This window comes from Poecilia mexicana, unplaced genomic scaffold (genome assembly GCF_051168715.1).
Source record: "Poecilia mexicana isolate PSO_F unplaced genomic scaffold, ASM5116871v1 scaffold_23, whole genome shotgun sequence".
Taxonomy (NCBI): domain Eukaryota; kingdom Metazoa; phylum Chordata; class Actinopteri; order Cyprinodontiformes; family Poeciliidae; genus Poecilia; species Poecilia mexicana.
The window spans coordinates 17,671,827-17,694,013 of NW_028263392.1; the positions used below are offsets into that span (position 1 = coordinate 17,671,827).

The 22,187-nt window shown below is 44.1% G+C and overlaps 1 protein-coding gene and 2 long non-coding RNA genes across 10 annotated transcripts; 2 read left to right on the forward strand and 1 right to left on the reverse strand.

Annotated features, from left to right (window-relative positions):
- Positions 1–808: 808 nt before the first annotated feature.
- gata3 (GATA binding protein 3) lies at positions 809–12,744 on the reverse strand. 8 transcript variants are annotated; one of them, XM_088002983.1, is made up of 6 exons: positions 12,608–12,744; positions 8,245–8,626; positions 7,236–7,706; positions 5,405–5,451; positions 3,944–4,069; positions 809–2,215 (listed from the first exon to the last, which is right to left on the reverse strand). In XM_088002983.1, exons 2-6 carry the CDS (start codon positions 8,477–8,479, stop codon positions 1,925–1,927), a joined length of 1,170 nt encoding a protein of 389 aa, XP_087859109.1. In that variant the 5' UTR covers positions 8,480–8,626; positions 12,608–12,744; the 3' UTR covers positions 809–1,924. The 8 variants fall into 8 exon arrangements, with proteins under 8 accessions (XP_087859109.1, XP_087859106.1, XP_087859104.1 ...); XM_088002980.1 differs by lacking the exon at positions 5,405–5,451 and adding an exon at positions 5,531–5,676; XM_088002978.1 differs by having other exon boundaries at positions 5,405–5,676.
- On the forward strand, positions 12,037–17,511 carry LOC148152551 (uncharacterized). The gene is made up of 2 exons (XR_015762078.1): positions 12,037–12,313; positions 17,062–17,511. It is a non-coding gene; the product is annotated as an uncharacterized LOC148152551 (long non-coding RNA).
- A 358-nt stretch (positions 17,512–17,869) lies between these two features.
- Positions 17,870–21,339, forward strand: LOC148152552 (uncharacterized). Its single transcript, XR_015762077.1, has 2 exons — positions 17,870–20,201; positions 20,722–21,339. It is a non-coding gene; the product is annotated as an uncharacterized LOC148152552 (long non-coding RNA).
- The last annotated feature ends 848 nt before the right edge of the window (positions 21,340–22,187 follow it).

Genomic DNA, 22,187 nt, shown 5'->3' on the forward strand with positions numbered 1-22,187 from the left:
ACTCAGGAAACTGCGACGGCTGCAGTTTTGTGCGGACTTGTTTGTACATTAATCTGTGGCAGACGCTGCCTGTGAATTCCTGGTATGATAATGATGTTAGAAAGGTTAAAGAGGTTTGAAACACTTAAAATTCTGCTCTGGAGTCAACGGAGGCCGAAAACGTCAGGAAGGGTTAAGCATGCAGAAGTGAGAAAGCGCTTCAGCTGCAGGTTGCTCGTGGTTTAGTCTGTTTGTAGTTTATAGGAGAACATTTTATTGTGAAAGGGAGACAGTTTTTATTTGCATATGTGAATGCTGAATGCACTGGACCTTCTGCTGCAGGGTTGCTGATAAAACCTGCAGCTGCATCCATGCAGGTCCCTGTTCTGTCCCAGCTGAAGACGAAGCATCTCATGCTACATAGATATCGCAGGTTTCATTTCATGGCTTGATTCTGAATAATATTAGGAAACTGTGCAGCTTTAAATCAAGAAAAGATGGATGAATCTGTATTTATGTAGAAACAGGATGAGACAAAAGCACCTTCAGCCGTGCCATTTGACTTGTTCCTCCATCGCTGTTGTTTATTTCTTGTCTTCCTGTTTGTGCTCAGCTGACCCGACGCTGTTCCTGCAAACGCAGAGCAGCAGAACAGGAGCAGAACAGCTACATGTATGTCTGAATATGAGCACAGAGGTGTGTGTATGTATACATATGGCCGGGTGTCTCTGGTTGTGGTTTTGTGGGCAGGTGAGTGGGTGGGGGTGTGCAGAGCGCCGGAGATCACACAGCACAGAAACACAGAACAGACGGCTCTCGACCACAGCGCTAACATGTCAACAGAGATTAAACTAGTTTATTATTTTCAAAGAGCAAAAAAAAAGAAAAAAATTACGAAACAAAAAAGCAGTCATATTTTACACTAGTGATTATTATTAATTTTTTACAACCATTCAGTCTGCATAACATAAAGAAATAATTCTACATCTTTGTTTCTTTCGTATTTTTGGTACTCTGATTTATACATACAAATAACAAATACAGGAACTTTTTTTTCACAATGCATATAATCTGTGGGCAGAAAGAAAGTCTTTCAGATGATCCAATGTGTGTGTGTGTGTGTGTGTGTGTGTGTGTGTGTGTGTGTGTGTGTGTGTGTGTGTGTGTGTGTGTGTGTGTGTGTGTGTGTGTGAGCGCTTCAACACAAACCAATTGCCCGAGACGTATAGCACATCCAAAAAATAAAATAAAAAGGAAAAAAATCTAATAAAATAAGAGAGAGGCCGGCGGCCAGAGGCGCCGGATCTCTGCAAACTTAATGCGACACATTTCATGCAGGCAAAATCTGAGGCCTGCCCTGTCTCAAAGTCTCTCCCTCTCGCTTCTTTTCCTCATCCGGGACTCGGCGGAGTCTCTGCACCTGCTGCGACTCGTACCCTTCTAGTCGTTAGCTGCCCAGGGGCAAGTTTCCTTTTTTTCTTACTTAATTAAAAAGTCTTCATTAAATGTACTGTATTTCATACAATTTGTACAAATATGATCAGTCTGTCCTCTTCTTCAGCTGAACAAGAGGAAAGGAGAGGAAGCAGAGAGGGATGGGGTCCTGTTTCACAGGCAGAAGGTGAGGAGATGCGGGTGTCAGGGACTGGCGCTGCAGTGGAGGAATGGCTTTTATACACAATGGAGCTCCATGTTGGGCGGAGTCTGCGGCTGCGGCGGGTGGAGGAGAAACGTCCGCTGGAAAAACAGAAACCTTCCCCCTGGAGGTCAGTGCGCCGCAGTCAGTTCGAGTCTGCAAAGCATTTACATCGCAGAGGTACACTTGGGTTTTATAAAAATAAGACAGAACCGAGGAGAAAGGATCCCGCTTGGGTCGAACCGAAGAGTCTGGAGCGGAGGTACCGAAGGGCGTGGAGGTGACGGAGGAGCCCAGGGCGCCGGGGCCTTAACCCATGGCTGTCACCATACTGGAAGGGTGGTGGGGGGCGAAGGGGAGGCTGGAGGAGGGGTGCATGGGTGTGGGGGTGGTGAGCATGTGGCTGGAGTGCGAGAAGGGGGGGAAGGAGGACATGTGGCGGGACAGGGCGGCCGGGCTGAACGAGCTGCTCTTGTCCATCAGGCTCTTGGAGAATTCGTCCATGTTGTCTTGGGACTTTTTGCTCTTCTTGGACTTACTGGACATCTTCCTGTTCCGGGTCTGGATGCCTTCCTTCTTCATGGTCAGAGGTCGGTTGATCTGCTCTCGAAAGGAGACAGAAAGACGGCAGATTAGTACTTTGTCTTGAGATATGAGCAGGAAAAAACAAACATTTGTGACCAATTTGGAGCTGATGCATTTCAGAAACTCGACTCGTCCATTTCAGGCTGGTATTTAGATTTATATCTTAAACTGAAACATATTTGCAGCTGTGATGTTTCCTCAGAGAGAGGAAGACAAATAGAAGATGCAAGTGGGTCGGATGGAAGCTATTCAAGCAGAGACGATGCCGGCCGGCCAAGTCCTTGTTCACTTGGCGTTGGCTAAAATGGCTCCAGCTGCGGTTAGCTACAGGTTGGGATGATGAGACTCCTTCTCGGAATAAAGCCGAGCATTTTTCAGCTGACTGTCAATGATTATCGGAGGGCAAAGATCTCCTCTGGTGATGCGGTTTCTTCCTCTACACTGTGACTCCAAACGGTGGAGGTGGGGAAAACTTTCTCCAGCTCTGAGCTACGCTCCGTAAAGCCAGGCGAGCCTTTCCTCTTTGATGCCTGAAACTTCAAACATCTGAAACGGTTGACCACCTGAGAAAAGACAGCGAGGCGTTCACACCCAGCCCTCCTGTCAAACCTCAGCCTGCGACAGAGGTGTCAAAACTAAACATACTGTAAGTCTCAGACGGTTACACCCCGTCCTCACTCAGCGGGGTCTGCAAACACAAGCTAGCTTAATGCTAATGTTTTGTGTCCTAATTAATCCTAATCCTGACAGATCTATCCAGAATTCACTCCAAGAATCTGGAATAAGATTCGAGCTCCAACAGAAATCCAGATTTACTCAAATCAACCAATTTGAGAAATACTGAGTCAAAACCAGCTAAGTACTGAAATGCATGCAGACATATAACAGACTCTCCCTCTGGGGGTTTCAATGCGCAATCAGCTGCTAAATACAGAAAATACCAACTAGAAATAATTACTCCGCCAACATCTGGCGCCCCCTCTAGCGTGGCGCCCCTGTATAGCGCACTGCCACTTTTTACGCCACTGACTCAGAGGTTGGGGTCAGTTCAGATGCTAATAAGTAGCTGGGAAATCATCTTCCTCTTTGTGTTTAAGCTCACTCTCAGTCTGTTTTCAGTGGCGAACCATCGGCCAAGAGAAACATGGGAAAGTGATTTAAGAGAGGGCGCCTGCGTGACAAGCAGGGCGGAGAGTCTCTGCCTGCACATTGGGATATAAGCAAACTCTGTCATGTGAGAGAGGCAGGAGGGGAGGAAGAGGAGGGAGAAGAAATTACCTACATGTGGCCTGAGAGCAGTTAGTCTGCTTATTATTATTATTAGCTGGAGCTACAATGGCGGTTTGATTGGAAGTGACAGCTTTGTGCAGGAGAGGGGAGATAAACGAGTCCCCGGGGTGTCCGTCCTGTAGATGTGAAATCCTGTGCTAAGACACCAAGCGACCCAAAACGAATCAGGCAGATTGATGTTCAGAGGGGAAACCAAGAGGGTACAAACACCCAGAGAGAGAAAAACCGCCCAGAAATTAATCTAATTTTAATTATTATTTAAAAGCAGGCAGACTGCAGGTTGAGCTCCACTGCCAATAAATCGGAGTTATCTCTGTGCTACGGAAATTCTCTGCAGGGACAAGTCAGATCAAATATTCACAGGAAGGAGAGTCCAAGATGAGGGGATGAAATATTCAGCAGAGCTGTGTGTCGCGGCGACAGCAGCAGATCCTGAGCAGGTTTATTACTTACATTGTGCAGCTTGAAGTAAAGGCCGCAGGCGTTGCACACCGGGTCTCCGTTGGCGTTTCTCCGCCACAGCGTTGTCGTCGTTGTCTGGCAGTTTGCGCAGGACGTCCCTGCCCGCCTGGCTGCAGACTGAACGAAAACCACGAGTCAGGTGACCGGAGCGACAAACCAATCAGCTTCAAGATTCACACAAAGCAGCGGCTCTTCCTCTAGCTTACAGGTTGTGGGTGAATCTACTGCCCTTTAAAATCCAAACTACATCATTACATACATGTGAATAGACGCAGCAGAAACTCTTCAGATTTCCTTTCATCGCAGATCAAAAGCACAAGTTATTTCCTCTCTAAAACACTGAAGGCTTTTATTTTCACTGTATATATTTTCCATCTTTTTATGCATATAAGTGCAAGCTGAACATAGTTTAAAGAGCACAAAGACAGAAATGGCAGAAAAAGAGCTGCTTTCACTCGGAGCTCTAAAAATAGCATCCTGGGGCGCATACCTCAGAGAGAATAAATATTTACAGAAGACATAAAAGCAGAGCCTTGAAACGCAGAGCCGTTCATCTGATTCAACCTCCGTTCTGGAAAAAGCTGCATGTTTGAAACGTCAAACAATTACAGCGAAAGTTTGTTAATGCAGGAGAAACGCTGCAGCCTGGCAGCGATGAAGACAGAGAGCAGCAGCAGCGCCTTGACATTGATGTTATAATCTCTAAAAACAATCAATACCTACGGGTGACCGCAGAGGACACGCCAAAAGCGAACGACTACATTATCTCCTGGAGGCATTTCCAATTATACGGCTGTTGGCCTAATAAGCCCTGCAGCCGCTGCGTGCTGGGAATAACCAATCAGAGAGCAGCGGGCTTTTATTCCTTTGACATGTTTTCCTTTTTACTTTCCTTTCTGGAAATCTGACTTGTGCAGCTCTGGCCTCCACGAATAAATAAATATTTATTGAATTATTAAAACCTTGTGCCTAACGCTGCGCATCGCACAGGTATTTTAGCGGGTTTAAACAAGCGCAGGCCGTGCGGGGCTCCGGACAGCCTCAGTGTTTTGACTGCGCCGTTATCTGCGCCGCGCAGATATCCGGCAGCCCTTTCCTCTCCATTCCTTCCCTGAGACGTCGGCTTTTCACATTAAGGCCGGAGGAATAAGTCCAGAGGCCGGCAGAGCAGGGCTGGTCACCTATTGCTTCCTAACACTTTTTATTTTTACTAAATCTAGGGAACTCCTTTAAGCTCATAAGTCATGAGGGGGTTTCCCTACAGAAGAAACCTCAACCTATTTTTCTGGAGCTCAGTGCATGCAGCCACATTCAGCTGCAGAAGAAGCAACTTAAAAATACACATGAGTCCTTTTTGCAAACAGCAAAATCAATCTTTTTTTTTATTAATCTGTATTATTTTCAGATAATGCATTAATTTTTTTTTCTAAGGTAGTATCTGAAAACAGAGACCTGCACTTGCCGAGTCAATTTCCTGCAGCTAATAGGCCTACTTCTTCCTGGATAGAGGGGGAAACAAACACAGAGAGAGACGGAAACGTCATCAGCAGAGAGGAAAATGTCGGTGGAGGAACGTACCAGCCGCCGCTTGGGCTTGATGAGAGGGCGGTTCTGCCCGTTCATCTTGTGGTACAGGCCGCAGGCGTTGCACAGATAGTGGCCCGTACCGTCCCGCCGCCACAGCGGGGTGGACGTGGCCCCGCAGTTCACGCACTCTCTGCCTTCTGCGTGCGGGAGAGCGCACAACATCACACACACACACAAACACACACACACAGAAATAAAAGATAAAACACGGACACGGGGTCAGGCGGAGGCGGAAATATAAAAATCATGTTGATGTAATAATCAGGGCTGGCAGGAAAAAAATCCGTTAATGTTCTGACAAAACATGAATTCAATTATCAATAATAATAATAATAATAATAATAATAATAACAATAATAATAATAATAATAATAATAATACAGAGAATGACACATCAAACATTGTTAATTTTCTTAAGGTCCTTAAAACCACAAAGCTAACGTCTCTGAACAATCTGAAACATTTTGGATCATTTTTTAAAAATGTCACAGTTTAGCATTTCTCTTTCATTCACCATCTAATAACAAAAATAATATTTTATGCGAGAGTTTTTCGGGTCTGTTCTGAGATGACGGTGAACAGAAACTGAAACGCTGCAGCCGCTCCTCGTTATTTGAAAGCAGAGAGTGAAGCTTTGTGAACATCAGCGAGAAGCTTTCTGCCTTTTCATGCAGCCAAACTTCCCTTTTTTATAAATCACACACACACACTCACACACACTGCTTTAGATGTGTGACAGACACACACAGGCACCTGGGAAACTGTTTCTCTCTTTCTCTTTTGACTTTACAAAAGAAAGAAAAAATCAAACAGGAACTGCGTCGGTTCCAGGCATGTGAGACAAACGCAGGCCTGAGAGAGAGAGAGGCTCCGCTGCCTGATTTAATTTTAAATAAAGGAGAAAATGTGCAGAAAAATCTCATAAGTACTCCTAAGATCTGAAAATATTCTGTAAATGCCAGTTATCTCCAGTGATCCTGGAATTAAAATCTTTATTTGCATTTTAATCCCGATGATAGGCATCAACTAATCCACTGTTTTCACCGCTGATTTTAATCTCATTACAGAAAACGGGCTTTTTATCTGTTCTCATAATAATAATAATAATAATAATAATAATAATACTAATAATAATAATAATAATAATAATAATAGACCCCTCCGGCCCCGGTCTGCGCCTCAGCGCAGCTTCCGGTTCTCGCGCTGGCTCAACAAAGCCACAGTGGCGCGCGCTGGCCTGACAGTAATGGGATTATCCTGAACATATAACCGGCAGACAGAGCAGAGAGCCGCCGTCTCTGTCTGCTCCGGAATGACTGCAGCTTCACAGCCAGGCGGGTTTTATTCTTTAGGAAGGAAAATACAGCTCTAAATATTTTTATTAAAATGGGAAAATATCAGATTAATTTCCGTTAGAAAAAATATTTCCAATTATTATTATTATTATTATTATTATTATTATTATTATTATTATTATTATTATTATTATTATTATTATTATTACTAGATGAGGAGCTGAAAGAGGGCCGGTCGGCCTGCCTGAGCTCAGGCTCCGGTTCGGGGTCAACATGGCTCTGCGGTTCTCTGCAAATCTGGGGAAACGTTAGAGCAAAAGGGAATGTAATAAACGCACGCCTACCTGAACAGGACCTTGTTTTTGGTCTCGTTTTGGAACCATAACTAGAAGATGACCCACCTATCAGGCTACTTGGTGGGAAGAGGCCGGGGCCGTATTCATAGGGTGGGTATGTGGCGATGGGGTGGTGGGCAGAGGTTGACCCTGCTCCGATTGACGCCACGCTTCGGCTGTGAGCTGATTCCAGTTTCATGCTCTCGGCCAGGGTCACCTGGTACTTTATGCACTCTTTGTCCTCCTGGCGCCCGGAGCTGCTGGAGCCCGGGGTGGAAATGCCCGGGTCCGGGGACACGTCTTTGGGAGGGGTCGGGGGGAAGGTGAAGAGGTGCGGACTGGAGTGTCCGGTGGACAGGGAGGTGGAGGAGGCCGGGGGGTAGACGGACAGGCTGGCCGGGGAGCCGTGGTGCAGCGGGTTCTTGGGGAAGGGGCTGAGGTTCCAGGGGGAGCTGCTGTGGTGGGGGGGGATTCCTTTGCTGCCCTCCAGCCAAGGCAGCGAGCTGTGCAGTAACGACGGGCGGCACACCTGGCTACCTGCAGCGGGAGACACAACAAGATCAGCAGCCTGCTCGGTCCGCAGCAAATCAACGATCTAAAATGTGATTTTCCAGCATATCAGGTAACAGAAAGCTTCATTTTCCCGTCTAACAGGCCCTGATGCAACAGCTCTGCTCTCCAAACGCCTCAGAACAAACTGCGAGCTGACGGTAGAGGAAGTTACACGGTAGGAAACTCCACAAGCGGCTGCATGCGGCGCTGCTGCCTCAGATGTTCATGTGATCAGAGGGACAATTTTCCCAAAAATCTCCACAAACTTTGAGTCGCCGTCAAACACGCGGCCGGCCAGAGAAACTGATCTGAAACAACAAGTCCTCACACTAGCGAGGCAGGTCGCGTTTCAGGTGTTTAGACGGAACACAAGGAGGAAAACTACGAGCAGAAACTGAAACCCGTCCCGGATCGAATTATAATGTGAAACCCAGCCGCAGAGCCTTTGCGTACAATCATCGAAAAAGCTGGATTATGATTAACAAATAAAAATAAAAAGGCCCCAAAGAGGCCGTCGACTCACCGGGTGGAGGAGGAGGGTACCTCTGGACGGCTCGGACTGAGTTCCCATAGTACGAAGAGACGTGGTTCCCCTGTCCATCGATATTAAACAGTACATCCACATCTTCCGCCAGCGGATACTGCGAAGGGTCCATGTACGAGTGGCCGAGGCCCGGGTGATGAGAGCCGGGATGCTGTTCGTTCAGCACCGCGGGATGATGGCTCATCCATCGAGGCTGGTCCGCACTTACTTCCATCGCTCGCTCTTTGTCTTCGAACCTGATTTAATTATTTCTGTTCTTCAGTAAAAGTTCATGTGGAAAAAAAAACGGAGCAAAGAAATAATCAGTCCCAAATCCGTTTGCGTTTAAAATCCAACAGGTTCCGCGGCCGCTTCCGATCACCTGGAGACAGAGAGCAGAGCGTTAGTGTCACTTTCTGGTTCTGTTCTTCATGCAAACAAAGCGGCGCACACTGGATTCACGAAATAAAAAAATAAATAAAAAGAAAAAGAAAAAAGAAGAAAAGAAAACGCAGAGAGATTTAAACATACCCGCAGAAGCCCCGCATGCAACAACGCTGCTGCCGCACGAACACGGCCAAAATGGAATCCAGTTCGGCGCAGAGTTCCTGAACTCTTTCCTCTCAGAAAAAACGTGACCAGATATAAAAAATAAAAGATGTGAGAGTTTTCAGGCCGGTTCAACAAGTAGCGCAGAGCTGAGTCTGCGCTGCGCACTGAGCGGCACCAGCAAGTTCAACTCACTGATCAGATCTGCTGCTAGCTTTCTCCATTAACCCCGCTCTCTCTCTCCCTCTCTCTCTCTCTCTCTCTCTCTCTCTCTCTTTTCTTTTTTTTTTTACAGTGAAGGCATTCTTTCAGGATGGCGCCAGGCAGCTCAATGCTCGCAGACAGCTGTGGCGCGACGCAACTTAAGGAGGGTCTGTCAGTGTCATCAGCTGAGGGGAGGGGCCTGATAATTGAATCCAACTAAAGCAAGAGAAGCAAAAACTGCAAGTTTTCAATCACTTCAGATAAAAAAATAAAAACATAAAGCTCCACATTATTTATTAAAGGCTTTCAAAGGACACGGAAGTTTAAAAAGGCGCAAAACTGAACAGATTTTAAAAGAAACAGAAATAGAAGGAATAAATAAAGAGCTTGTGGTGAGACAAGAATATTAACAAGTGTTTGTTTCATTCATGTCTCAAAGTGCTGCAGTGTGTGTGTGTGTGTGTGTGTGTGTGTGTGTGTGTGTGTGTGTGTGTGTGTGTGCAGCTCAGCCTGTTGCTTGGGGCGACCAGCGGCTTTCGGGACGTTTCTGCTCTTTAAATTGTGACAGTGCGTCCTCTCGCGGTGACAGCCTCATTATTCTGACTGTTGGCTCCAAAACGCAAAGCAAGCAGCGCGCGGCCGGGACCATTCATCATATTTCATTTTTTACATGTTAAAGAAACGTCAACAATTATTAACAGAATATTTTGTGGCTCTGTTAATATTTCTGCTGCAGTCACGGCTTTATTTTAAACACAGAAGAGGAAAAGTAAAAAATAAAAATAAAAATAAAAAACATTTGGAGAAAAAAACACAACTTGTATGATCTAATCTTATCTATCCTCTTAAAAATAAATTCAATATTAGGCTAATTTTCAGATTAAAAGTTGCGTTAATAAATAATCTTTCAGCAGGTATTCAATATATTTTCTATTAAACAGAAATTTCAGTTTATTAAATGGAAATAATATTCAGATACTGAATTTCTTGTTTACATTTGTGATAAGCAGAAAATCATCTCATGAGTTTTAGTAGATCGATACTGTAGTAGTAGTGGAAATGTGTGTGTGTGTGTGTGTGTGTGTGTGTGTGTGTGTGTGTGTGTGTGTGGGTGTGCGTGCATCGACGCCACTGGATGTGACGTCACTGTAAAGCCAGGAAATGAACCCGCACAGGGCGCGCAGCTAGGTGGGTAAAAGCAGTCGGGAGCGCGCACGCCCTTGCTGTGCAGCGGCGTCGGAATCAGCAGCAGCAGCAGCAGCAGCTGCTGCAGCTGCTGCAGCATCCATGAGCTGGAGGATCAGCGGGGCGCCGCACAGGGGAGTTCATGAGCTTCATGCGCTCAACCAAAAACACCAACCAAAAACTGCACAAGTCGGCCTGCCGCTATGATCAGTCCTCATTTGGATCAAACGGAACCAGTCAGAACTGTTCCGGCTGCAGGGTCTCCCCCTAACGCCTCACTCTGCTTCAGGGTTTCTACAGTTAGTTTAATATTGGGGACAAAGAGGAGAGCCTTCCTCCTGGAGAGGAAGAGGAGCAGACCGGAACCTGAATCTGGTTCAGAGTCCGAACCGGACAAAGCAGCGGGAAAATAACAACAACAACAACAACAACAATAATAATAATAATAATAATAATAATAATGCAGACTGTGTTTTATTTCTCTTGGTTCGGGTGAACAGAACCAGTCCGGAGCCAGACCTGTTCTCCACCAGGATGATTCTCTTTTAAAAATTAAAATCAAACTGAAATATCTCCAGTTTTTTTTTGTTTTGTTTGTTTTCTGTAAAACATAATAAATTTAAAAAAATAAATAAATAACAAAACAAAACAAATATTTTAAATGAGTCCCTGAGCAGAATGTGAGCAGAGCTGCAGTCACAGTTCTGGGTCCAGTCGCGGTTCTGATGACGCAGATTATTTCTGCCTGATTATGTCAAACATCTGATTAAAATCAAAACAGTTTTTTTTTTTTTTTTTTTGCTCTGCGGCTCAGAGTTTAAGATGGGAACAGATTATTCTGCTGCCATGAGAGGATCAAATATTTTAGATTAGGTCTCGCCTACGTGTGTGTGTGTGTGAGTGTGTTTATCCCTAAACATCACTGTTTCCTTATGAATAAAAATTAAATTACAACTAAAGGATAATAAATTAAATGATAAACCGTGTGAATTAAATTCAGCAGCCAGTGAAATAAATGTGTGAATATTCGGAGGTTCGGTGTGAGAAGTGAGAGGCTGTGGGCGTCTCGGTGCTGCCGGGGTCTCCGTGTGTTTCTGCTGCTTTCTCATTTCTTCCAAAACAAAGTGGCAGAACAGCCTGACTAATATGTGGCTTTCAGCCTGACAGCAGGACGAAATTTAGAAAAATAGAAAAATGGCGCTAACGCGTTGTTTGCGGAATGTTTCAGCTGCGGCGCGTTGAATCGGAGCGGGCCGCAGGTGAAGCCGGCCGCCGGCTGCAGGCTGCAGGCTGCGGGTCAGGCTGCCAGGCTGCACCGGCGCTGCACGCATGTCGAAACCGCTGTAGCTCCCCGCAGGTAATCTATTTGTTACATCACTGAGTCATCTGTCACCTCGCTGCTCTTTTCAAGAAAAAGGAGCTGTTATTCTCTCCGGCATGTGAATCGAGGCTGCTTCTTAGAACAAAACGAGGGCGTCAAATTCTGCTGCTGAAACCTGAAAACAGAACTCCGGTTCCTAGAATGATTTAAACTGAGAACAAAAAAATATTCTTCGAGTGTAAAAAGGGAAAAAAATGAGAAGTTAGTGTTTTCTGTCATTCTTTCCTACAGTGATGTGAAAAAGGAAAATGGTGAGCCGGTTGGCCAAGTTGTGATGCTTATCAGCGTCTGTATCGCTGCTCGCCAGACGCGCTGATGTAATCTGTCAGCCACCGTGCGGGGCCTCTTCACCTTCATTCAGCTCATTGCTGAGTTTTCAGAGGGTGGGCTTCCATTTACAAATTCACCCCAAATTTAAATATAGAATTAAAAAAAAAAAAAAAAAAAAAAAACTCCCAGCAGCGACGAAAGCCGGGATCCGACCGGCTGGCGGCTCTGTTCACAGCGTCAAATATTTAAAAATTTAAATCTAATTTTGGAGATTTATTTTTTTTAGGCAGAATTAAATAAAAAAAAAATAGAGAAATGCGCGCCGCATCTCCTCTGTGATGCTGCCCTCATTTCTGCGCCATATCGATGCAGAGAGCGGACTGAGATGGAGGAAGAACAGCCGCCGGCAAGGTAATCAGATCGATTTCACGGCTGGAGCGACTCCCCGGCCGGAACCGCCGTCATCAGCCTGAGCGGCAGGTAATATGCCGCTAAAACTCCTCATCTGCGCTATTTTAGCGGCGGCGGCTGAAATTTGGGGGAATGGGCGGCGGGTCGGTCCGGAGAGAGGCGCGGAACGCGGGGCTGAATCAGTGTTGGCTCGGTTCGGATGGAGGCTGATGGAGAGGCCGCCGAACCCGAAACGAAAAACCAAAAAATGAAATTGTGTCTGAATATTTCTGATTCTGATTCAAGGCAAAAGTTTCCATCATTCAGAGGAGCCGCAGCAGCAGGATCCGAGCAAAGCGAGCTGCACATGGAAAAGCTACTGACCTGACCGCTGGACGCCGCGCCGCTTTTCTTCTTCTTCTCTTTTCTTTTCTCCTTTTTTGGTTTGTTTTTTTCCTCCCCTGCAGATGAGAAGAAAGACTGACATGCAGATGGAGGCGCCGATGGCATTTAGAGACAGGCGGGGAGAGAGAGGCTGAGAGGGCGAGAGCTGTGGACGGGAAGAGCACACACACACACACACACACACACACACACACACACACACACACACACACACACACACACACACAGAGGCTTCTTACTGCGCGCTCCCGCTCGTGCACGCGCCAGGCCCTGGCACGGTCCCGGAGTCATCAGCCTGATTATAAATAAGAAACGCGCGCGCACGCATGTAGGCTACCGGGGCACGGCGGCGCGCGCGCGCACGCGGCCTCGCCTCTACTGTATGAGCAGCTTCCGGCTCAGAAAGCAACTAGATGCGGCTCCAGCCAATGGGAAGAGGCCTGCATCACAGGGTTAACTCTCAGGCTTCACGTTCTCCCTCATTATTCCGTTTCTTTGACATTTTTAGGAACATTTGAGACGATTTTTATCTAAATCTATCGATTGAATATTGAAAATAGATTCGTTTTTCTTTTGATCAAAAAATAACACCCCGGTGTGTTTTAAATGTTTCCCTGTTCTTCAATAAATTCAAGCTTTTTTCATGTAAAGAATTTATTTTAGACTAAAAGTAGATTTTTTCCACAGTGTTCTGTTGTTTTATCTGGTAAATCTAAACCAGTATTTAAAATGTTCTCATGCTGAAGAAATATTCACCTTAGAACCAATTTTAATGGGAAATCTGTTCATTTTAATCTGAAAAATTTTTTTCTTCCAATGTTTATTTGTTTAATAATTTGGTTTTTAATTGAATATGTATCCAGATTAACCTATATATCTATTTTCTCATCTATTTGTTGATGTTTTCATTAATAAATCAAGATTAAAGGCCTGGAAGCTTTTAGAAACGCCTCTTTTTAAAATAATATAAGAATTTCAACCTTTTTAAACTGAAACTGGTTGATTTTGAATCTACTTTTCCACCGTTTGATTCGTTTTAACCAACAGAAAACAGATGTAAGATCTTCAGGGCCTTTTGTTTGCTTGTTTATTAAATAAATATCAGTTTTAGAATAAAAAGCGGTATTAATTATTGAACTGTGCTGATAGCAGTGATCTGCGCCGCGGCTGCTTCAGTGACACGGAGCTCCGCGTCCCTTTGTGCTGCAGAAGGAGCCGCTGCGCCACAAAGGACAGAGAAGTGCAGCTGCACGGAGACAAATAAAGCCAGAAACGCGGCGGGGTGGGGATGCAGGCTGAAATGCAGCATAATGTGATCGCAGCAACACGTTGGGTCTGCTGGTTATTTTTTTTTTTTGATGCCAGAGAAGAAGAAGAAGGCGCGAGCGGACTGAGTAACCCGGAGCGCGCAGAGGCCTGCTTATTGACAGCTCGGTTGATTGAAAGGAGCACCAAGCAAATCCGATCCTCCTCTGTGAGAAACGCGCTGGAGGAGCAGAGAGGAAGAGGATGCTGCAGGCTTGGCGTCTCTCATGTTGCGCCTCGACTCTTTGAAGGAGAATGTAAACTGATCACACCCAAATCTAGCTTTGGTGGCGGAGGGTGGGGAGAAATTCAATTAAGGTAATAAATTAAAGATAATTGGCGCAAACCGCCTTGTATAAACTTACGGATGCGGCTCTGCAGCCAAACGCGTCTTTTTAAAGCGATGAATAATTCAGCGCGCTGCGCTGCGCGGCTCCTCATTTAGGAGGAATTAGAACATCCCGGCATCTGAATGGAATTAGAAAAATAACACATCCAGATCGTAATGATTTATTAATCTGCTTTTGATGCAAACACAGCGCGGATGCTGGGAATTAGATTTCAATGTAAAGGTGAAGCAACACAGATGGGAACGACCAGATTATGGCGGAATTTATTCACATTAAAGATGCAATAAAAGATTCATTAGGAGGGAAAATAATAGGAATCAATTAGGAAGATAAACAGGAAGTGGCTCGTTCTTAATTCACGTTTCTATTATGTTAGAGAATAAATGTTATTTATTGTGGCTGAACTGTGGCGTTCTGTGTCCCAGTCACCTGAGCAGCCATGTTGTCTCTCACCTTTTCACGCTAACCCAACAGGCTGCGGTGTTTCACCGCATCAACGCGTTAAAAGCCAGGCTGATCAGCCACTTTCCTCTAAACAGGGAGTCAATTTTCTCTTTTCAGCAGGATTCCTCTGGAAACGTGGAGGGAGATGACCTTAATTTGAGACAAAAAAAACAAAAAAACAACAGCAGCAGCAGCCAATGCGCGGGTTTAATCTATTTACTCATTTATTTTCTCAGTGTGTTTTATTACATTCCGTGCACCCTCCAAAGCCGGTGCATGCGCGTGCGTGTGCGCGCGCGCCGCTTCTTTCTGCCTGCGATTTTTATTTTAAAATATTAGGCCGAGGTGGGGAGAATTATAAACGACTCGGCTCTTATCTGCTGCCTTCACGTATCCAGGATCACAGAAGCTGATTAAGAAAGAAGTCACAGCCAACGCTGGATTCATAATGATTTGGAATAATGAATCCTTATCTCCCCTCTGCAGATTATCAGCCTTTCAGCTCGCCATGTTTTGTTACATGGGATAATTTATTGCATCTAATACATCACAATGAATCTGATGGGGGAAAGTGATGGCCGTGTTAGCAGAGAGGCTGCTTCTTTCCCTCTTTTTCTTTTTTTATTTTATTTTATCCCGGGGCAATGAAATGCCTTTACGATTTTTAATTGGTAAAATATAAGCAGGATCTGATAAAATAAAAAATAAAACAGCAGAAAATAGAAGCAGAGAGGTGTAATCTTGCCTGCTAGTGTTCCAGCAGCACCGCGTTATAATTAGTGTGTCAGTTTCAACCTGAAATTAACAGCATCGACCTGCCATCTCTGGCGGAGCGCGCGGCGCTCTGCGCGCGCACACCCTCATTTCGCATGATTTATTTTTCCACCAAGAACAGATAATTAATCATAAACACATGGAGAGGAAAATACTACAGCTGCAGCGAGCTGGAGATAACAGAATATTTGCATCTAAAAAGATTTGATGAAACCAGGTTTTTCTTCTTCTCCTCATCCCACCTGAAGGCTGCGGGTTCGGCTCAACACCGCAAACCGTCCGTTCATTTTGCGTGATTAATCTGCGGCTGGTGACGTATCATTAATCACTGCTGCAGGGGCGGCGCAGCTTTAAATGGGGCCCAGAGCGGAGTCTGAACTGGGGCCACAAAATTATTTAATATCTATCTATCTATAGATAGATAGATATTAAATAATCTATCTATCTATCTATCTATCTATCTATCTATCTATCTATCTATCTATCTATCTATCTATCTATCTATCTATCTATCTATCTATCTATCTATCTATCATTTTTTATGTTTACATGCAGACATTTACATTTTTCATACTGGCTGAAATTTAGATTTTAAATATTTTCAAAATAAAACCTAAATAAATAAAAGATGAATTTTCAGCAACATGGATTCAGTGGAGACATTTAGTGTTACTGAGGCCCCCTGCTGGCCTGGTAGGCCTAAGCAGCTCAAAGGTCACGTGACTCAGTTTCATTATTTATGTTTACACTGATATTACTACTACTACTAATGATGATGATAATAATAATAATAATAATAATAATAATAATAATAATCACATTATTCTATTGTGCACCCAATTAACATAACCACACCATAAAATTAACTAACTACATACTAAATAAATAAATAAATAAATAAATAAATCTGCTGACATGTTTTTATTTCTAATTTTCTTGCGATGATCCCTGGTGTTTATTTGCTCTCCTCTCTTTGCTTAATCACAACAACAGTAATAAAAAATGAACTAAATCATAACTTTCAGTTCATTAATAACTAATAGTTATTAATGAACTAAAAGCCTTTTAATAAATTTTCTGTTTGTATTATTGCATTTAAAATGATCTGATCTTTTAATCACAATGAAATTAAATAAAAATGTAAAGTTCTTGAGATCAAAGGAAAATGAACATTTTCTTATTTATTATCAACGAAATCTGAGGTTTTGAGATTCTGTGTTGCTTCTTTAGCGCCCCCTGCAGGCCTGTACGGCCTCACAGCAGCAGCTTCATTTGCTTATTCCTTGGGCCGGCTGTGAGCCTCCTCGTCATGAATGTGCCGCATTCTGAATGGTTCACAAGAACGCTAAAAATAATAATAACAATAGTTTTCTGGATAATGAGTCCTTGTTGTTGGATTGGAGCAGAGCCCGGTCCGCTCAGGTTCTGGACGGCGCCATGTTTGAACTCCATCACGGTGCCAGGAGGAATTAGCATTTTATTTGCAGCTGTAATTAGATGATCAGTCTCTCTCTCTCTCTCTCTCTCTCTCTCTCTCTCTCTCTCTCTCTTTCCTGGCAGCGCCGCCAGATGTTTATCTCTTCATACTCGGGGAAGCTGCCATGTCAAACAAACCGAGGATGGACCCTCGGTCGGGGATCCAGGAACCCCCTTCATCTTCCTCTTCATCTTTCTGGCTCAGCAGAATAATCCAGGACCGGTTGGAGTCCAGAGAGTTTCATGGACGGAGGGAAACAGAGGCTCTCTAAGGCTGACTGAGGCCCTGGGCAGGATCTCATCTGGGGCCCACCTCCAGCTGATGGCAGATCGATGCTGTTAATTTCAGGTTAAAACTGACACACTGATTATAGCGCGGTGCTGCTGGAACATACAACACTGTCCATGTAATTACACTGTAAAAACACTTGCTGTTTTAACACCTCATTTTATAGTAACTAACATTTTCTCAGCCTTCCTGTTCTCTGGATAATCTGTTTGCTCTTCAAACTGTTTCATTAAAACAAAGAAACTCATCTTGATTCTTTTATTCTAACAGAAAAATGATGTAATAGCAGAAGTAAATTTATCCGTTAAGCTCTTTAGACGAGTTGGAAGACGGACTGCTACTGGAAATCCTGTCATAAACGACGACTGAAGAAACTTGGATGATAAAACTATGACATTTACATTAACTGAAATATATTTAAACTGTGTGGAATCTTCTTTAGAAATCTGAGAAAAATATTATAAGTTGTGATCATTTAATTTCCCATAACTATAAACAGTTATTTACTATAAACGTGTGAAGATGCACACACAGTTTTGATTTTTTTAATTTGATTGAACTTTTATCAAGCAGCAGAGGAGGAGGGGGGCATCAGGGAGGGGGGCATCAGGGAGGGGTGTCGGGTTCAGCCCCCTTTAACTGTCAATGAGGCAAACATCAGGTTGCAGCGGGCCGGGCTCTCCGCGTCCCGCTGGCACCAGGAGGGCCGGAACCGGACCGGAACCGGATCAGGAGGAAATCCTCCACAAACTCCAGGTTACTTCCGGTAACTTCTTGAACTCAGATCCAAAATGAAAAATAATTTCCTGTCTGCAGAGACAGAGAGGAGCATTCTGATTGAAATGACCACGTCATGAAGTGGGGGTGATGGTGGTGAGGAGAGACGCAGGTACCCAGGATGTAGATGAAAATTATGAATTTAATGAAAATGATCAACAGTCCAAATTACAGGCAGAGCGGAACTCAGAGGCTCAGGACCGGAAGAAACTGACACGATGAGCTAATGCCGACAGGACTTCACGGTTCTGCTGCAGACATCAGACCCGACCAGAGACAACAGGTGGACTAAATACACACGGGGGGAAATCAAGGGAACGAGACACACCTGGGAACAATCAACGGGGCAGAAACTGAACTCAGAAAACCCTAAAAATAAATACACAGAAACACGGATCAGGATCAGGGTCAAAGTTCAGGATACCTGGAAAACTTTACCCAATATTTAGGCCAAATCTGAGGTTTAAAGTAAAGTGAAAGATATTTTTATTAATAGAAGGAATAAAATTATTGAAGTAAATTTTCCCATCCCCCTCTTCCCCACACACAGTGAGGTAAAACTGTCAGGTTAAAAAATGACTAAAATATGTTATCATAAAATGATAATAATATTATAATTAGGAAATTTTCATTAGTTTCACAGCCAAGTATTTTCTACTTTTAAAAATAATAATTAGTCTCTTAAAATCAGAGTTAATTCATTTTAACATTTAGATGTAGCTTCTTGTTATTCTGGTGTAAAAATCTTTTGCTCTGATTTCACTGTGGTTCAGAGAATAAAAGTTAAAGTGAAGCTGCTGAACTCAGAATATTTCTGTTGGATCTAAACTTGTTTTTCTCATTTTTGCAGAAACTGAATCTTGTTTTTCTTCAGGTGTTTCCTGATTGGATGGAGAGCAGAAACGGATTCTGACGGACTTCCGGTGAAGTGAAAACTGAACAGTTTCCTCTGAATGCGGAACAAATGCGGGGCTTTAACTTCATGAATAACTGAGCCACAGTTTGTCTGTTATTGATCATCAGCTGATCAATTGACACGCCCTCCATCGCCTCCTGATTGGAGGGAACTTTTCAAACTGAGCGCACTTTCCCCGCTAGAGAAACGCTTTAACTCCGCTCCCGCCTGACGCTGCGGGATGAACCGCAGGCTGTGCGGGAGTGGCTGAGTGACGCTCTGTCTGCGGATCATGTTTAATCCCCGCCTGTTCACAACTCATTTCTGCACACGGACGCGCAGAGATGGGGACTCAGATGGTTGCCGGGGCAACCGCGATAGGACTGACGGGGCCGTTTCCCTGAACGGAGGCAATCTGCGGCAGAGGTCGTCACAAAGTCATTCCTGATTACTTTTCTCTTCTCGGCTGCAGCTCAGCATCCAAAAGTTCATTCAGTTCACCCGTTCAGTTCATCCGTTCAGTTCACAGGTGAAAATCCTGCATGTGACGTCACATGGATCCGTTCCTCGCAGATCAGTTTCAGGTGTTTGTTTCTGTTCATGTTTCTGATGATTCCTTCAGATTCAGATCAGAAATGATTTTGTTATTGTCTCTGAAATCATCAGAAAACTCAGGAGGAAAATATCTACAGAGCAAACATGCAGAATAAATTCAAAACTAAAACCTAACTAGTCATAATTCAGTCAGTAATTAATGTATAAGTTTGTGCATAAAAGCAGCAAATATTCTCAAAAGTCATTAAATTAGAGAGTTTGAATTCACTCCTGTTTTTATTTGAAATATTTTAAACTCTGAATGTTTGTTTTGATTTGTGAAAAATATTCAGTTAAATTTGTTTAAACTTTTACACTGGAACAGTTAATCCACACCTTATTGACTCGTTTTTATTCGTTCCTCAGCAGATAAACGTTGAAGCATTTATAATACCGTTAAAAACGTGATTTATTGAAGTAAATAAATTCATAAAGTGAAGTTCATCTTCTGGTGGAAAATGAAACCATCAACCATAAAGCAGTTCCTTGTTTGTCTTCACCAGTCGAATCAAACGGAGGATATTCAGTTTCCTGCTGCAGAAACGTTGTAACGAAGCTTGTTCTCTAGATTCCCTGAAAGTGAAAGAGCCTTTCCCTCCATCCTGCGTGTCTCCAGGGAAACCAACACGCAGCATCATCAGCATCCAGCCTCATAATCCTGAGATGAAGGTGAGGCGTCCCGTCTGATCAAAGCGGCCGTGCGGTGCTGCAGGCCGGCCTCCGTCACTCAAACACTTCCTGCTCCACCTGCATGCTGCAGGCCGCCAGGCTGCGCTAGCTTAATGAAGCAGCCGTTAGCTTCATGTGATCATCCAGATGGAAATGAAGACTGCAGGTCTTGGCTCTGGCTCACCTGGGCTCATTAATTCATCCAACCTGGCAACCCTGCTCTCACTTCTCACAACTTTCCTCCCAGCATGCAGAGAGCCACAGGCGCCTGCTGTGTGTGTGTGTGTGTGTGTGTGTAGGTGTGTGTGTGATAAAGGTGAAGGACAACAATCTGGATGAGGAGGACTGTTGATAATAAGGCTAATAAAGTATCTCTGCGCTGCACATTGTTCTGCTGCTGCAGGAGCCAGCAGCGCTGCTTCCTCCTGAACTCTGAATATGCAAACATGTTTTATGGAGAGTAATGTAATTACAGGAGAAGCTTCAGGCCTGTTTTCATGTCACTGTCCTCCTTTCACAGCCAGCAGCGTCTGAAGAGCTGAAGCTGTAAAAAGCCTCGATAAAACCGGGAGCAGAACCGCAGGCTGAGCGAAGACATCTGATGAAAACTGGAACAACAAGCAGAATCTGGTCTCAGCTTCACAGGAGAACTGCTGGCCTCACCAAACACATTCATTCATTCATTCATTCATTCATTCGTCATTAAGTGTCATTTTATAACATAATAAACCAACTATGTTACATTCAGCCGGCATGAAAATTATATAAATATGACTTCACAGAAATTTTATTTCCAGATTTAACCTCTTGAAACTGGGCCTCTGTCTCTTTAAGAAGCTCCTGCTCTTTCTGAAGCTCCGCCTCCAGGAAGTCATCCCAACATGGCTCCTCTGAGCAGCAGATCCTATGATGAGTTTGCTAATTGCTGCTGGCTAGTCTGAAGGAGCTGAGTGGGGAGGAGCTAAGCCTTGAAGGCGGGGCTTCGTCCATCCGGATGTTTTAGGCAGCTGGTTGCCATGGAGATTAATGGATTTCTAAAACATGCATGAAAGAATAAAAGCAACACTGCAGGAATGTTTCTGATGAAGGAAAAACATGAAAACATGAAATAAACATCAAAGAAGCTAATTTTACACGATACTGTCCCTTTAAATTCCTTCTAAAGAACATCAAAGCAAACACAGCTGAGTCCAGATATTTACATACCCTCAGTATAAAGAGTTCTTCTTCCAGAACATTACAGAACCAGATAGAAACCAGAACCAGATCAAAACCAGAACCAGATAGAAACCAGAACCAGATCGAAACCAGAACCAGATCGAAACCAGAACCAGATCGAAACCAGAACCAGATCGAAACCAGAACCAGATAGAAACCAGAACCAGATAGAAACCAGAACCAGATAGAAACCAGAACCAGATCGAAACCAGAACCAGATCGAAACCAGAACCAGATAGAAACCAGAACCAGATAGAAACCAGAACCAGATCGAAACCAGAACCAGATCGAAACCAGAACCAGATAGAAACCAGAACCAGATAGAAACCAGAACCAGATAGAAACCAGAACCAGATCGAAACCAGAACCAGATAGAAACCAGAACCAGATCGAAACCAGAACCAGATCGAAACCAGAACCAGATCGAAACCAGAACCAGATCGAAACCAGAACCAGATAGAAACCAGAACCAGATAGAAACCAGAACCAGATAGAAACCAGAACCAGATCGAAACCAGAACCAGATCGAAACCAGAACCAGATCGAAACCAGAACCAGATCGAAACCAGAACCAGATCGAAACCAGAACCAGATAGAAACCAATGTTTCATTTCATTTATTTATTCAGTATTTCTGTGTCTTTTCTGCTGTTGAGTTCTGGTGAGTTCTGGTGAGTTCAGGTGAGTTCAGGTGAGTTCAGGTGAGTTCTGGTGAGTTCTGGTGAGTTCTGGTGAGTTCAGGTGAGTTCAGGTGAGTTCAGGTGAGTTC

Excerpts from the sequence above, each read along its gene's own strand:
- gata3 (XM_015005839.2), bottom strand. The coding sequence starts at position 8,479 with ATGGAAGTAAGTGCGGACCAGCCTCGATGGATGAGCCATCATCCCGCG. Across the intron at positions 7,707-8,244 it reads GTACCCTCCTCCTCCACCCG|GTAGCCAGGTGTGCCGCCCG; the intron begins GTGAGTCGACGG and ends CTCCCGCTGCAG. Across the intron at positions 2,216-3,943 it reads TTTACTTCAAGCTGCACAAT|ATCAACCGACCTCTGACCAT; the intron begins GTAAGTAATAAA and ends TTTCGAGAGCAG.